Consider the following 16,780-nt stretch of genomic DNA (forward strand, 5'->3'; position numbering starts at 1 on the left):
GAACTTCCCTACCAGCCGCCGCCAGGTCCGATGCCCACGTGTATGCCGCTCTGGCGAACAGGGAGCCGGTAGCTGAGGATTTCAGCGACGCTGCCGAGGCTTCGAAGTTTCTGCGTAGGGCCTGCTCAATCTTCTTGTCTGAAGGGTCCCTAGGCATGCCTTCCGAGTCCATAGGGAGGACTGATGTGGTTGCCAGGCTGGTGACTGGGTCATCCACCACCGGAAGCTTGATCTTTTTTGCATCATCAGGACTTAGTGAGTAAAACTTGTGAAAAACAGATTGGTAGAGTTTAGGTTTTGCAGGGTTATCCCATTCCATCCTTAGGGTGTCATGGAAGATAGCCGGCAAAGGAACCCCTGAGTGTTTGGGGCCCATTTTGGGGAGTGCCCTCGCCAGGCCTTGCGGGTGAACAGGCTCTGTTTCCGCTTTTCCTGCCACAGGTGGAGAGATTTCCAGGGTTCTTAGCACTTTAGCAAGTAACTTGGAGTACATGTCCTGAGGAAAAAGCCTAGGTTGCGTTTGAATTAGGTCTGTCTCTTCTTCCTCTGACAACTCCCCTTCCTCGCTTCCTGATGAGTGAGGTGACTGTACAGAACTACCCTGGGACTCATCAGACTCACTGGAGTCCTCCACTAGCCATTCACTTAATTTTCTCTTTTTTGTTTCAGTTTGGGAACTAGGTTCCAGTTTCCTTTTCCCTTTAGAGGTGCTGGATTTCTGTTTGCATTTTCCCTGAGAGGCTGTCTTTAATTCCTTAACTGCACTATCAATGCCTCTTTTAATTTCTGTTTGAAGCCATGCTAAAATGTTTGCTTTTGCCTCTGGACCTGCAAGGTCAGGGTCACCAACCCCTGCATTGCCCCCTTGGTTGGGGTGTTGCCGACTTGAGCTCTCCAGGGAGTCCATGTTATTAATGTCTGACTCCCCTGGTTGTTTGTCACTCGTGCCAGCCTGGGCTGCCATTCCCGCCAAATTCTTGCAGCCTAAAGCGAAAGTAAGCGTGGGCGCGAATTAGAGTCTGGCCATAAATACTTCCCCCCTCCGTACCCTGTGGTTGGAATACTCAGGGAGGCCGGAGTTAATTTTCCTTGCACCAAACTAGGTCCGTAATCAAAAAGGGGCATGATCTGGGGCCTGCGCCGTATATTAGTGGCTTGCACCGGCCTTCTGCAACGAGCTAGGGCTGCTTTTAAGCCCCTGTCCATCCACCAGCCCTCCAATCCAATCCCCCCCCCATTTCCCCGAAGGCGCCAAAAGCCTCTCCTCGGGGCCGTTTAAAACTCACGATTCCTTTTGGCGCGTTCAGTAGAGTCCCCGCCGCTTTGGAGCCTCTGGGCTTCCTTTCGGCTGCGCTGCCGCGGCTCCGACTCCTGCCGCTTTCCCCTGGGTCTCTAAGCAGCAGCCGGGACCTAGCTGGCTAGGTTTCGTCGGCTCTGCGCTCGCCTTTGGAGGTTGAATGCAGAGGGAGGGAGGGGGGGGTTGGAGGACTAAGCCTTCCTTTGCCCCGGCGAGCCCGCGCCTGCAAAATTCTTCTTCAAAGGATCGCTGCTCCGGAGAGCACAAACTTGCATCCGCCTGCTGAGCAGGGCCGGAAAAAACTGAGGAAGCCTGGGAGCCCCTCCCCCTGAAGGATTGCAAGTTTGCCGGCCCTGCGAAAGAGAAGGAGGAGGAGCTACCCATTAGTGACGACTGCCCCACTCCAGACCACAGGAGAATGATGCCTCTCTTTCCCCCACTGAGAGCACTGATGGCTCTCTCCCGTTTCTTTTTTGGAAATTTGGAAGCATGTGGGAAGCTTTCGTGGGCATTTCCTATGCAGGACAGTTCAGTGCCTGAATTTTACTGAAGTTTCACTTCCTTGGAGTGTCATTATTTCAATATTTTGTAATTTCGATATTACAGTAATATAAAATAAAAAAAAATAAAAAACAGTTAAAAAGGAAGTTTCGCGAGTCCGTTCTGAGGATGGATTCACCCCAAAATGATTTTTCAAACTACCAGATTTGATTCAGAAACAGCATAATCAATAAATCCAATGCTATGAAGTCAAAAACAGTCTTTTGCAGACTACGGAGCACTTGCAAGTTGAATCAGCCAATAGGAACTCTCGGAACGGCCGGAGAGACAGGAAGGGGGGTGGTTTTTAAAAAAAACCGCGTAAATTGCGCATTGGCCCGTTGAAAACCTGTGACCACATATTCAGAAGAAATGCGAATGAAATGCGTCTGTTTAATGAGGTAATGCGACCGGCACTCGGGATTGCGTGGGGAATGCGGGGAACATGCGACTTAGAATGAGTAATGTGGATTTGCCCCAGGTGTCAAAACTGCTGAAAATACATTTAGACCAGTTGTCCCAAACATATTGATATTAACCCTTATTTCCGGACACCAGATCATCCAAGAGCAGAGGAAGTGCATAATAAAGATAGCATACCGATCAATAACTATCCTTATTAGTAATACTCACTGTTGTCAAATTCAAAAGAGTCTGAACTCAACATGTAGTGGGACCAGTACATTCACGTAACACAGCAGCAGGAAATGCAACTGAAGTGCATGATGGCACTTTATGTTTGCAGCGCAATCCTAAACTGCGTCTCATCCTTCTAAACCCAGTGTCTTAAGTCTGCTTAGGACTGCACTGTACGGTTAGTGGTGCTGGGTAGAAAATTGAGGAGTCCGATTTTGAAAAAGTCTGGCATTCAAAGTTACAGACACAGGAAACATTTTTTAGAAGTCCTTGTGAAGACAGTCTAAGAGAGAACATCTCAGAGCAGCAGAAGGACGTATGGAAAGAATCCAGTTTCTTTTTGGTTGCAAATATGTGGAAGTGTGCAGTTCCAAACTTTCTGACATTGCCAAACAAACCATGGCCGTTTTCACACTGCTTACTGGCCACAGAACGTCGCGCCAAGCTCCCGGAACGACAGCGTCTTCCTGGCGCAATTTCACACGAGAACAGCACTTGTCGTGCGAAATCGTGCCAGGAGTACGCTGTCGTTCCAGGAACTTGGCGCAATGTTCCATGGCCAGTAAGCAGTGTGTGAAAACGGCCCATATATTGGATCCTGCAACATCACAACAAATGGCACTAAAACTCTGGAATCCTGTCCCCAACGAGATTTGCCAATCCCCCCTCTGTTGCTCTCTTCTGCCAGCAGGTGAAGAATTTTTTGTTTCGCTTGGCAATCCTTTTGTTTTTATCTTTTGTGTTTATTTTAAATTGTTTTAATGATGTGTTTATGTGTTGGTTTTAATGCCTTTCGAGATGATACTTTAACTTGTATGTTTTATATTTGTTAGCTGCCTTGATGGTCCTGTAAGAGCAGAAAGGTTGGGTAAAAACCTTGTTAATAAATAATAAATAAGCATTTCACAAAATGGCAGGAAACTGTAACTGCCCCCTCCCCAATCTGTTATACCAATAAGCGTCACCTATTCAGCTCATTGGAAAAATCTGAGTAGCTCTCAAAACACCCCAATTAATTGTTTTTCATATTTGTAACCATGTTGAGATGTGTCACCTTTTTCATCTGAATCAGAATCTGATTCGTCTGAGCTTTCAACAACTTCCATGTCATCGTCATCTTCCTCCTCCTCTTCCTCCTCCTCTTCATGGTCACTGGGCTCCTGACCTTCTTCCTACAATAAAGAGAGAGAAAAACTGCAACTGATCCACAGATTCCTTATTTTATGACTACAGAGTCACGAAGTAAATATTAAGTATTAAATAAGTATCATAAAACAGTATTATTTTAGTTTAGCCAGTTCATGAAGGTGCATCTTCTTACGTGAAGAGACACAAAGCTTTTAAGTTTTAAGTGAAACTATTACAGGGCGTTAATAATGAGAGATGGATGAGCTCCCCGTAGCTTTCTCAGGGTTGAAGTTCAAGCAATCTAGGCTCTTTCCTGATGAATCTCTACACAAGACAGCTTACACGGGGATGCTCAAGTGTAGGGAGACGTGATATTCGGAAATTGCTCCTCAGTGGGTTTGTTAATTTCATCTTCGCCTTCCTGTAGGCTCTGTCAATTTTACCTTCTTTTCTGGGAGGCAAAGATAAGATTAATAAACCCTCTGAGTGATCTCTGCTACCTCTGCCTTTTTAAACCATCCTCCTGTAGGGAGATGAAATTGACAGAGCCTTTGCAGAGGCAAAGATGAAATTAACAAACCCTCTGAGGAGCGATTTCCGCCAGCTCTACCTTTTAAAACTACGCTTCCAGGCTAATATTGCGTCTCCCTACGCATGAGCGTCCCGTGTAAGATGTCTTGTGTACAGAGACTCTGAAATCCATCGTACTCCTAATGAACACTTGAACTGCTTATGACTTTTCCTTCCTCCTCTCCTTCCCGCATTATTGCTGCATGGTTATTCTGAAGTCTCATTGTGTACAGTGGGACTGCGCCTACTCATATTTCAGACTCTCCTGGTGTTTGCAGGAATTGGAAATGAATCCCTTTATGTTACAAACAGAAGAGCTCTTGGATTAGTATCAGCTCTCCTCAAATTCTTCCTCGGACAACCAATTTGGATTCCCATCTACAAAGCTGCCAAGCTCACCAGCAACTCTAGTTACAACAAACAACACCCAGCGATGACTATCATTTACTAGCCCTCGTTATGTCCTCTTCCTACCCTCCACCGTTTTCAGCATTTCCAAGGAGGAGCAATGTTTCCTTTATGTTTATGGTAACCTTGACTAAAACATCTGGCAATATAGTACATTTACCGCTAGCAAGAACTGACGTTGTTAACACTGTAATACTTACTGCTTCCAATTCATGGTTCTCTCTTTCAGAAATGCCTTTCTCATCCTTCTTCTCCTGTTCATTATCTGTGTTCTCCTCTTTAACAACACTATGAAATACAAAATGGAAGCATTAAGTAGCAAAAGAAGCTCCAGCCAACACCCTGCCTAAAGCACTGACCACAATCTGGTGTTTCATTGAAAGCTGAAAGTAAGAGGTAATCAATTCTACGAGTTTGAATACGAGAGTGAAAGGATACTGAAGCACTAACAAACAGTAACGAATATTGAAAGTCTCGGATATTCTACTACAGGGGTTCTTGCAACAGTTTTTGGAATGTTGCAAGATAAAGATCCCAAGGAATTTTTCATGCATAAAATCCTGGAATTTTAGAGTTCTGGAGATTCAAGTGAGAGGCTGAGAGAGAGGACTGGAGTGCTACAAATGGGAGAAGGGGCAGGCTTGTCAAGTGTTTATAGAGACACAGCAAAACCACCAGAAAAGCTCTACGGTATCGTACCATACCATGATTCTGACTATATTATGCCAGAGCAGCTTAAAGTTAAGGTGGGTGTAAAGATGAGCTGGGCCCACTGAAGCCCTTCAAGTCATAGTTCCACACATCAGGCATTTAAATATCACCCTCAGAGAAGGTTACCTAAATAACAAAAGGGAAGACACAGCAAAATCTAAATCTTTGGATCCCTTGTTTCCAGGGCCAGTTATTCCTTCCCCTTTTAAGTTTGCTATTTCTTACGGACACATGAAGGAAGGGCTGTCTTGGTGATTTTGGGACCCTGGGCAAAATATCCAGAATAGAGCCCCAGAAATACTGCCACACCCTGCTAGGCTTACTCCTTGCCACCAGTGTCCAAGCAAGGGATGGCCTTCACTTCCAACTCTTTCCTGTAGGGTTGTTCCTGCTGGCACCTAGTGTGCAGGATTTATGCCGTCCAAAATGTAAGGGGACGATCTTCATAAGACAGACCTAGATAAGAGGCCTAGATCAAAATTATAATGAACATTTCAAGTAAGCTGTCACTCTTGGCGGGCGGGCACGCATGTGGTTTCATGCAATACTAGGTGTTTCTCTCTGGTTTTGGCTCTCAAAGAGAGTTACAGAAAATGCAGTAAAATGGTGAAACCTCACAGCACTCTTCCAAAGGTCTCCTTCTAAGTTCTTCCTTCTATTTCTTGGAATTTGAATTAATGAACCTTAAAACATAAGTGGTCAATGAATAACACTTCTCACAACTGACTTGTACCTTGTAACAGAACCAGTATTGCTTTATTCTATGCTTACTAAATCCTAGGAGCCACCACATCACAGCATACAACTTCTTCCTCCTCTACAGCACACAGAAAAACTATTTATTAGTAAAATATGTGATCATGTGTTTATATACTATTAGGTCCATAATATTTCCACAACCACCACTCCAGCCAATGAAGAATCAGTTGATGCCACCTATGGCTGTCATTTTTTTAAAAATTGGATTTATAACCAGTCTCATCTTAATAGTTCTACCCTCTACCAAAAGCCAGTGCATATTGGGTACTAGCACAATCAGTATGTCAAAACATATAGATGATTAAGCTGGAAAAGTTTGCTTTAAAAGACCAAATCGTAGAACAGGGAAAAATCAAAGATCATTAAAAAAAAAATTCAACATTTTTTTTAATACCTTCTCATTTCTTTTGAAAGCAAGTTTTATAGTTACAGCTTGCTGATGAATTTCAATCTGGTTCACAACATCATGAACAGCTAGCTTCTTCTATCAGTTACTTGACTTCATAGCACATAATACTCCGTAAGTGATAAATGGACAGTGGCTCATTTGGAGATGTCTATGTGATATACTCAGTGCTAATCAGATCCCCCCAGTTCCATGCTGATTAGGATTCATTCCATCTTCAGCACAGGGACTTTGCTTCTTCCAGGGCCGGCGTGCCCATTGAGGCCAGGTAGGCGGTGGCCTCAGGGTGCGAGGGCACCGGAGGGGCGCTGGAGAGAGTGTCAGGGGCAGAGGCACATGCCGCGGAGCTGGCGTGGCTGGGCCGCAGCTGCTGTAGCCAGCCAGCCCCATGCCGCCACCACCGCCACACATCCCCAGCCGGGCGCAGCAGCTACAAGCTGCTGCCAGGGCAGCGTGTGGAGCGTGGAGCAGCCTCCGCCCACCACCCCAGCCATCCGCCGGCCAATGCCCCCGGCTTGCACTGCGTGATGACGTCATCACGTGATGACGTCATCACGCAATCCGTGGCACGCACGCTGCGTGCATGCGCATGGGGGGGTGGCTGGAGGCACCGGAAACCCTGGCTCCGGCAGTGGCTCTACTAGGGTTGCCAGCCTTCAGGTAGTGGCTGGAGATCTCCTGGATTTACAACTGGTCACCAGGCCACAGACATCAGTTCACCCGGAGAAAATGGCTACTTTGGCTGGTGAACTGTATGGAATTATGCCATGCCAAGGCCCTTTCCCTCCCCAAACCCCACTTTCTCCAGGTTTCACTCCCCAGATCTCCAGGAATTTCCCAACTTGGAGCTGGCAACCCTAGAATCTACATATTAGAGAAAAAACAAGTAGGGGCCCAAAACCAAATGCTGCGGGGGTTGTGTTGTGGTGGGATGCGGTGAAGCAGTTCCATGGAGGGCTACTCCCATTCTCCCCACTTTTGCTTTTACCCTCCAAAAGTCCTTCCCTGTCCCCTTCTTCCCAATGATCCTTCCTTTTTTCTCCTCTGTTACCCTCTACCACCTCCCTGGCAAATACTCTTACCCACTTCCCTCTCTTCCAGGAAAATACCCTAAACCCCCCTCCCTCCTTGGCTCCCTCCCAAACACCCTTCCCTTTCCCCCCTTACTCTTCAAAAAAACCCTCGTCTTCCCATTCCCTCCCAAACACCCTCCCCCCACATTCCTCCTTTTCCTATCTACTGGGGGCAGCTGAGCTCAGAACTGGCCCTCCCTGGCCTGTGGAATCCCACCATGCTGCAGTACTGGCCAGCTGAGCTGGGGCAAGTTGTGGCCCAACACCGGGTGGGCACATCCACACATTCCATGACCAAGCACTGGGTGGGTGTGGCACTAACAGGGGTGGGTTGCTGCCACCTTGCCAAGGCCTGAGGCAGCCTGTTACCACCACTTCTGAATGTTTAAGAGGCAAAGGGCCAGCATGCGGGACAGTTTCCACTTCCCTGGATGTGGCACACCACTTCATATTCGCAGCAAATGGGCAAGTAGTTTGGAGGAATTGAAACACGTTTGTGTTGAAGATTATTCTGCAACCCTGGGGTTGTTCCCCAAGGCTTGCAGAAGCATCTGATTTCTAGCCTAATGACCCCGATCTATGGATTTAAGTATCCACAGGGAAGGGTGCCACTTGGCTATTAGTATATACAAGTTGGAAACCCGCAAAAATTGCAGGGTGGAGATTCCAGGGACCAGTGCCAGGCCTCCAGCTCTCCTCCCTTGCAAACAGCCTCCCCCTTTGCTACCTGCCTTCCAAACACCATTAACCTTTGCACTCCCATTCAAAGGGGAAGGGTCTTTGGGAGGCAAAGGGGGAGGGTCCTTGAGAGGAAGGAGGCAAGGAGGTTTTGGAAGAGGGTGGAAAGGTGGGAAAGTGGCCCCCTGCCACCCACCCACCATTCTCTCTAATTCTCTTGCCCCCCACCCTTGCCTGTGACTCCCCCATGCATGCACTCAGCCACCTTCCTTCTCTCCCCACTGTAACTTGGAGCTTACCTTTTCCCTGCTGCTGCTGCAGCCTGATTACATTTTACAGGCAATTTTAGCAGTTTAAAAATTGAGGCCCCGATCTGCCTTGGCTGTGTGGATTGGGGCCTCACAGCAATTTTTAAGGAGTAAAAATTGCCTGTAAAATGGATTCCTGTGTTGAGGGGGGAGAAAGTGGTGGAGGCCCATGGAACAGTCTCCCCCCGCCCCTCGTCCACCATCAGCACCTCTGCTGCCTCCACCGGGACTTTGAGCTGCCACAGGAAGAAGAGCTAAGAACTGTCCCAGTGCTGTCTCCCTTCTCTGCCTGCCAGCCTATTCCATGTGCCCTGGAGCAGAGGCCCAAGAAAGTAGACCGGGCCCCACCATTCTGTAGGTGTCGTTGTGGCCTGCTGCTGCCGCCTAGGCCTCAATGGGCTGCTCTGGTACAAGCTGTAACACCAGACAGCTAAGGAGCACCTGCACACACAGTGTGTGGCTCTTTGGGGTAGGAATAAACCTCTAATACACAAATTGTATTTTTTTGTATTTTTCTGCAACCCTTGGGGTGTTGCCCCTGATTGCCAAGGCCTCTGTTGTGTTTCTGGTGGCCCTCATCTGTGGGTTTAGGTATCCACAGATTGGGGCCACTTGGCTATTAGTATATATATGTGAGGACCCACCTTAACCTTTCCAATCCTCGCGCATCCAGCATCAGCCTCTACTTGATGGCCCAGTTGGGTAGTGCCAACTGAGCTAGGCCCAGTTGTATGGGGGGAACCTGCAAGGACTTGCTGGGTGTACTTCACTCCCCCCTGTATCCCCTTCCTCTCACTATTTCCCCTTTCCCTCCTCCTGGCAGCCTCCCTATGCTCACCTTTCCCTACATCCTTCTCTCCTTCAAACCCACTAAACACCTTACTTTTTATCTGCCCCCTTCTTGATCTCTATTAATTTTCTTCACTTATATTACTGCCTTTCCCCACAATGGGGACCCAAAGCAGCTTACATTGTTCTCCTTGCCTCTTTATTATCCTCACAACAACCCTGAGAGGTAGATTAGGCTGAGAGTGCATGACTGGCTCCAAGTTTCCCGGTGAACTTCCATGGCAAAGTAGTGATTCAAGCCTCAGTCTCCTACATCCTACTCCAAAGCTCTAACCACTACACTACACTGGCTTTTGGGAGGGAGGGAGGCTGCTGTTGAACAGTAGCAAGCAGGCGGGCCTGGATGAGTCATGCAAATCATGTGGTACCAAGTCACTGGGTGGCTGCTTCTGGGCCTGGCCCCAGTGAGTCCTCCCTCAAAGGCCCAGACAGCCCGGGAAAAGGCCCTGCCTCCTCCCGCTGCCTTTAACTGTCAGAAAAGAAGCTTGGAATATTATTATGGTTGCCTAGCAACAGCCACTGAAGGCATCTGGTTAAAGCTACAGGCACTCCTTTTATCATTTTGGGTTTTTTTTAAACCCCCAATGTATTTTTTTTTAAGATTTCAGTTTTTTTGCAAACCAGTGGCATTTTTCAGGTGTGTAGGAAGATCTGTCTTGTCCGTTCATAGCTACAGTCTTCGGATTTAAGTATCCTCAGGCCAGGGCCACTTGGCTATTATAAGATGCTCCTCCTCATTTCTCCAGGATCCATGGAAACCAAAGACCGAGAAAATAAATCCCACTGGAATGCATTTCATCAGCCCTGAGAACTGGGGCTCCTATGAAAAAAGTGTTGCAACATCAAAGTAACAAAATATTCAAAGCCCCTTCAAAACTAAGCCTTGTTGATTCTTTTTTTAAAAAACTCTAAGATTATGGAACACAAAGTATTAGCTAGGTTTTACCAAAAGAAATGGGATTTTTTTGTTTTTGTGATTCAGAAGAGTGCAACCGAGCTTCCATGCTTCAAAAAATTAAAAACAAAAAGTGCTTTTCTGCACACAAAGGGGTAGTTGTGAAGGGATTTCTGTTATTTGTGTGTTATTCAAGGAATCTCTGATTTGCACCTACAGGAGAATTTTTGTTTTTACAATCTACAGGCACACTGCGACACACTGCAAACACCAATCTCTCTCAGGCTAATCGCTGAATCTCCCATTCATAAGGTTTTGATCTGAAGAGGATTCAATTTCAATTTCAAAAGTCACCCCATCCAATGTATTGTCGAAGGCTTTCACGGCCGGAGAACGATGGTTGTTGTGGGTTTTCCGGGCTGTATTGCCGTGGTCTTGGCATTGTAGTTCCTGACGTTTCGCCAGCAGCTGTGGCTGGCATCTTCAGAGGTGTAGCACCAAAAGACAGAGATCTCTCAGACTCTCACACTGTGACACTGAGAGATCTCTGTCTTTTGGTGCTACACCTCTGAAGATGCCAGCCACAGCTGCTGGCGAAACGTCAGGAACTACAATGCCAAGACCACGGCAATACAGCCCGGAAAACCCACAACAACCATCACCCCATCCAATTTCAAAATCCACCTTACTGAGATTTTACAATCACACTTACCAATATTGATACAAAATCCACCCTACCTTGAAAAAATGCTTACTTCCCTCTGATGGAAGTGAATTTAATGGACTAGAATATTTTCATGTGCCTTTCCTATTTTCATGTAATTGAACTGTATTTTTACTGTGCAAAGCAGAGAGTGGACACTGGGGTAAATTACCCAGGCAGATGACTGTGAGGTGCCTGTTATTTGAAGTCTGGTGAAAGGCTACCCACATATGTATACTGGCCTAGCTTACTGGTAGTAAGATGCCCCTGAAACCACTATGTACTACGCCATACGTAGCTGTAGAATAAGAATAGAGAAAAGAGAAGGACCAGCTGCGAGTAGGACAGCCGGAGGGAGTTTACCTTCAAGAAACAGAAATAGCAGGCACTGAACTTTGTTCTAGAAAAGAAGGACGCAAAGAGAAGGACTTGCATCTTTTCCCCTAGACCAGCTGGACGCGTCAAGGACTTGAAGAGCTCCCAAGGCCAGAAGGGAGCCTAAGTAGCTTCAAAGAAAAAATAGTATTTGCCTGCAAAGCACAAAATGTTCCTAACAAAAGAAGATGTTCCTTGACAAGATAATCTAGAGGTGATACGCCATGACGTCCAGAATTGTTCTTCCAGTGTGAGAGGGGGGTGGTCACTTGCTTGGACCAATGCAGTCCCAAGGTTGTAACTTATATAACTTATGCTAATTGACACAAAGGTATAAAATCTTATGTTGTAGCATTGTAGCTCAGAAGAACCCGATCAGTTCAAGGAGGCTTTTTTTCTCCTGGTAACTGTATTATTCTTCCTTTGCTTATATGCAAATAAAAAGGCCTATGCTTACTTCCCTCATTAGGACTCCTGCGTATTCTCCTTTACTAATTGAGCTAAAACAAGATAAGGCACTGAATTATTTGCAACACCTCTGCTAATAGCTGGGGTGGTAACGGCTGTGCTTACCTGAGTTGTATTCAGAAATGTTTCCCTGACGTAACAGTTGGGCACACTGGGGAATTAAATCTGTTATGCAGGGCCTTTTTTGTTTTTGCTTCTCCTGTTTTAGTTTTGTGATACGTAGCACTTTTATTGTTTTCAGAGTGTTATAAGTCACCCTGTGAATATTTATATGGAAAGTGGTGGGATCGGAATCATTTAAAGCAATAAACGTAATTTGGAAGGGGAAAACCCAACTCCTGCATGCTCAAGTAGTCCTCACACCAGCGAACTGTCCCTGTATCTGCCACTCTTTTGTTCCTGGCGAGGCTGCCATACGCTTAATAGTTGCAAAAAAAGAAGAAATTCTGAGAGAAATACCTCTACTGAATTTCTGTCCGCCCTGATGCCAAGTACCTGCCAGAAGAAAGATGCCAAGCCCTGGGGCTTTTTTTCTGGGGAAAGAGGTGGTGGAACTCAGTGGGTTGCCCTTGGAGAAAATGGTCACATGGCTGGTGGCCCCGCCCCCTGATCTCCAGACAGAGGGGCAGCTGCAGCGCGGAGGGCAATCTAAACCCCCCTCTGTCTGGAGATCAGGGGGCGGGGCCACCAGCCATGTGACCATTTTCAAGAGGTTCCGGAACTCCATTCCACCACGTTCCAGCTGAAAAAAAGCCCTGCCAAGCCCTATTCAATTGATGCAACTCCATATGACAAATATTCCATGCAAAAGAATGTGATATTAAATACACACACACCCTACCCACAAACAACGAAGATGACAACACAAAACATGGCATATACTCTGTGGCGCTTCCTGCATTTCTAATGTAGTAGTAAACCAGTTGTACCAACTCTTTATACAAGATGCCACTGGGATGGGGATGGGGCAGGCTCCTTCTATTATACCCTGAAGGTAAGAATTTGGCTAGCGAATATACTGCAAAGTGCTAGACTAAACGGATGCAGATATAACCTTCAAGAGTACATCTTAAATAAAACAAACAATATAGACCAGAACCCAAAAGGACAGCAGTTAAGAAAACATTCCATGTTCCAGATATGAATCACAAGCTGCTGCTTACAGATCTATTTCTAAGTGAGATATTAATTACAGACCAGAACTTTTATACTACCACATTATCTGATCTCATAGGTGTATGACCCCCTGTTTTAATAAACATTTTGAAATCTAGTTTACACCCAGCCCCATTTTAAACTGCTCTGGTTCATGTCAATCCAAGATGAACGCAACATGTTTTATTTTGGGAATTTTCAGGGTGCATATACACAATAACACAGAGCCAAGCTACAAGTGACAAATTACACTTGCATGGCAAGTGAACAGACTCAAGAGTATTCCTCCCTGTTCACTTGCCATTCACTTGTGCTCCACTTGATCAAGTGGAGAGCAAGTGAATGGCAAGTGAATAGGGAGGAATACACGTGAGTCTGTTCACTTGCCAGGCAAGTGTCATTCGTCACTTGTAGCTTGGCTCTGAGAGGATCAAAGTCTTGTTAAAAAAAAAAAGATAATCGGATAAATTGCTCTATATATCTAGCCCTATATCGGCAGCCAACGTGTATTTTTAAAAAATGACAGTTTAATTAAAAACCTGGGAAACATTCCAACCTTTGTTCTTCTTGACTGCTTTCCTCAAGTTTCTGCAGCCTTCAAAAGCAGGAGGATACAGTATTGGAAGGCCAAGCCAACGAAGGACAAACCAGACAGTGAAAAGCGAGAGCGACAAGAAGGTTAAAAAAAAGATATGACATGAGCTTGTGGATTTCAAACGAATTCTTTAAATGACACCATCAAAAGCCCATAAATAGTAAAAAGGCAATACGTTCTCCACAGCTGGACAAGGAACAGAAATGGAGGTTTGCTAGAAAGATATCCTGCAAGCCGCACAGGAAAGCTGCTCACTGATTCTGTTCCCTTGCCAAACAATTGGGGGGGGGGGCACTTGGTGACCTTTTGCTTCTACAGAAACGTATCTGCATTGATTTGTTTGTCCCCATCAGCATCTAATACAGACTAGGGGATGGTCTAAAAATACATGACATAATTCTCCTGTTGAGGTTAAGAAGCACTTGTGCTGTCGACTGCATGGACAGGATACTCTTTGGGGACTCACTGGAAATGATTTCAGTGAGAGAGCAGGATAAGGGCACTGTACAGAAAAGGCAGCGGTTCTCAAACTTTAGCAACCGGGGATCCTAATTTTGATTTAAACATTTTCACAGACCCTCTTCAGACTTTCCTATTTCCCTTGCTGGTCCCTGCTGTGTGGCAGACAGGCACCTTTCAAAGCGCACAGTAAACCAGACATGCCCCATGGAGATCTCTGCCTTCTGGGATCCACAGAACAATACAGTGAAGAACCACAGTATCTTGTATTGTCTCTGCAGCTGATTCTATAGGGCCACAACTCAAGAGCTCTCTCATTCCTTGACTGGAAGAGGCTCTCTGCTGCAGACAGGGATCAACCAAAACTTGAATTTCCAGTATTCCACCGAGAACTGCCACTGGCTATTATTGTCTACAGATGCAGAGTAGCATCTTCCTATCACTATTATGAAATACTTCGCATTGGAAAAGAGAATGAGCATTAAGACGGTACACCTCAGCGTCACTCAACCAATTAGAGTTCTTAGTGCTTTACTATTCATTAATCAGAAGCCACTGGCACATCTTCTGGCCAGCCATCTAAGGCGGCTGAAGGCAGTGGCGACTGTATTAGCTCCCACCCTTCAAAAGAGGGGGAAACAGATCTCTTTTCCTGAGTTCCTAGAAAACTGAGAGGGTTTCATTTTCACAGGATCTAGAGGAGAGGAGTTTGTGGCCCCCCTAAAGCACCCACGCAGGTCCCTAGTTTGAGAAATGGTGCAGAAGGAGTTTTGGAAACGAGGCTTCTGTGATATGTTTGTAGTTTACAGAAGAGATTTCCCTTTTGCTCCTTGAAGGAATACTAAACGCACATGAAGCTGCCTTATACTGAATCAGACTACCGGTCCATCAAGGTCAGTACTGTATACTCAGATGGGCAGCAGCTCTCCAGGTTTTATGTAGATTAGAGGTGGGCACAAACTACAAACCAAAGTTCATCACTAACTGGGCCGTTTTGGGGTTTGTGAACCAGAGGTTCATCGGAGGGCGTATCTGATGAACCACGATGATTTTTAGGTCGGTTTGTTTGGTTCATTTTTCGGTTCATCACTGCAGACAGCCTGGCACTGATCAATCAGTTTCCTAGGCGATTGGAAGGGGAGGGGGTGGGCTTTCTGCAGACCTTCAGCTGCCCCGGAAGTGACGTGTCACAGACCAAACAAACCGGTTCACGAACCGAGCAATTTCATGCCGGTTTGTGGTTCATGAAATGCGACAAAACACGAACTGCAACGAACCGCCATTTTCCCAGTTCATGCCTGCCTCTAATGTAGATGCCTTTCATATTACCTAGTACCTGATCCTTAACTGGAAATGCCAGGAATTGAACTTGGGACCTTCTGCATTTCAAGCAGAAATGCAGCTACACCTGAGCTATAGGCCCCTCAAATCAGTAAAATGGGTAATTTATATACATTTTTAGTTTCAAGAAGTACTGCCTTTAAACTGTATTATGAGAGCACATTGTTTACCTTTGTTCGGAGTACAAAAATAAATTGTTTTGTTCCCTTATTTTGCTACAAAGGTAACATAATAAGCAATTTTTGCAGAAAATATTCAGCCTTGATGTTAAAAACAACACATTTATAATTTAATCCACACTGAAAACCTGAAGAATTCAATTCTTAACTTTCAGAATGGGAAAAAAACTTAAGAACTCAGCGTATGTCAATGACTACTTATTAGAAACAAAAGAAAAAACACACTTCAGAAGCAATGGAAAGAAAGAAACACACGTGCCTACGTTTAATGACTACATAATAGTAGAAAAAGATGCACAGTAGCAGCAATGCATGTTTATTACTTCTTTTAACGGACAACTGGAATGATTAAAATGGCACTGAAATTGAGAATTGACTGAGATGAAGAAATTAACTGGATATATAGCAGCTAGAAAGAAAGAAACACACATGCCTACGTTTAATGAATGTATAGTAGTAGAAATGCATGTTTATTACTACTAGAATTTTTTAAGATGGCATTGAAATTGTTGACCAAGATGAAGAAATCGATTGGAGAGAATAGCAATTAGGAACAACAATCCCTGAATATTTCATAACAAATTAGTAGAGTTTTATAACAATTTAGTAGAATAACGGATATGTGATTTTAAAATAGCTTCAGTAAACTTTTTTATGGTTTTGTAGAACTTTTATTTTGCCAATGGCTAAATAATTCTAAAAATGTCACACCAAATATGCTAGGACCCGCGGAGACAAACCTCTTCCTTGCTCTCCAGGTTATAAAAGCCTTGCTAAAAGGTGGGGAGAAGAGATGGGCATGAACCCAAATATGGACCAAAAATCCCACGAACCAGCTCGGTTTGTGGTTTGCGAACTAGTGGTTCACGGAAGCTCGTTTCCATGAACTTCCACGAACTGGTCTAGTGGTTCGTTTGGTTCGTACTATAGTGGCAGTTTAAATGGCCATTTCCCCAGGGAAATGGCCATATAAACTTTTCCTGCCGTTTGCAAGCAGCAGGTTCCTTTAAACTATCAGCTGGCAGGTGGTGAGAGGGGGGGGGGATCTGTGGCAGCCATTTGAGGGGCAGGAAGGCCATTTTTGGCCTCTTCCGCCACCCTGCGGGCCCACGCAGCAGTGGAGGAGGTTGTTTTTGGCCTTCCCACCCCTCAAATGGCCACTGCGGCAGCCATTTGAGGGGCAGAAAGGCCATTTTCGGCCTCCTCTGATGTTCTATGGGCCCACACAGTGGCGGAAGAGGACAAAA

General features: G+C 45.5%; 1 protein-coding gene across 9 annotated transcripts in view; it reads right to left on the bottom strand.

Moving 5' to 3' along the window:
- KIF21A (kinesin family member 21A) overlaps positions 1-16,780 on the bottom strand; it is a 177,709-nt gene that overhangs the window by 76,413 nt on the left and 84,516 nt on the right. For 5 of the 9 annotated variants that reach the window (XM_054988266.1, XM_054988272.1, XM_054988271.1 and 2 more), the window contains exons 12-14: positions 13,516-13,554; positions 4,780-4,867; positions 3,528-3,645 (exon numbers count right to left, since the gene is read on the bottom strand). In XM_054988266.1, the coding sequence (XP_054844241.1) occupies positions 3,528-3,645; positions 4,780-4,867; positions 13,516-13,554 (245 nt within the window). The remainder of the gene's footprint in view (positions 1-3,527; positions 3,646-4,779; positions 4,868-13,515; positions 13,555-16,780) is intronic. The other 4 variants (XM_054988270.1, XM_054988269.1, XM_054988273.1 and 1 more) reach the window with 1 other exon arrangement.

This window comes from Eublepharis macularius, chromosome 9, assembly GCF_028583425.1.
Source record: "Eublepharis macularius isolate TG4126 chromosome 9, MPM_Emac_v1.0, whole genome shotgun sequence".
Lineage (NCBI taxonomy): Eukaryota > Metazoa > Chordata > Lepidosauria > Squamata > Eublepharidae > Eublepharis > Eublepharis macularius.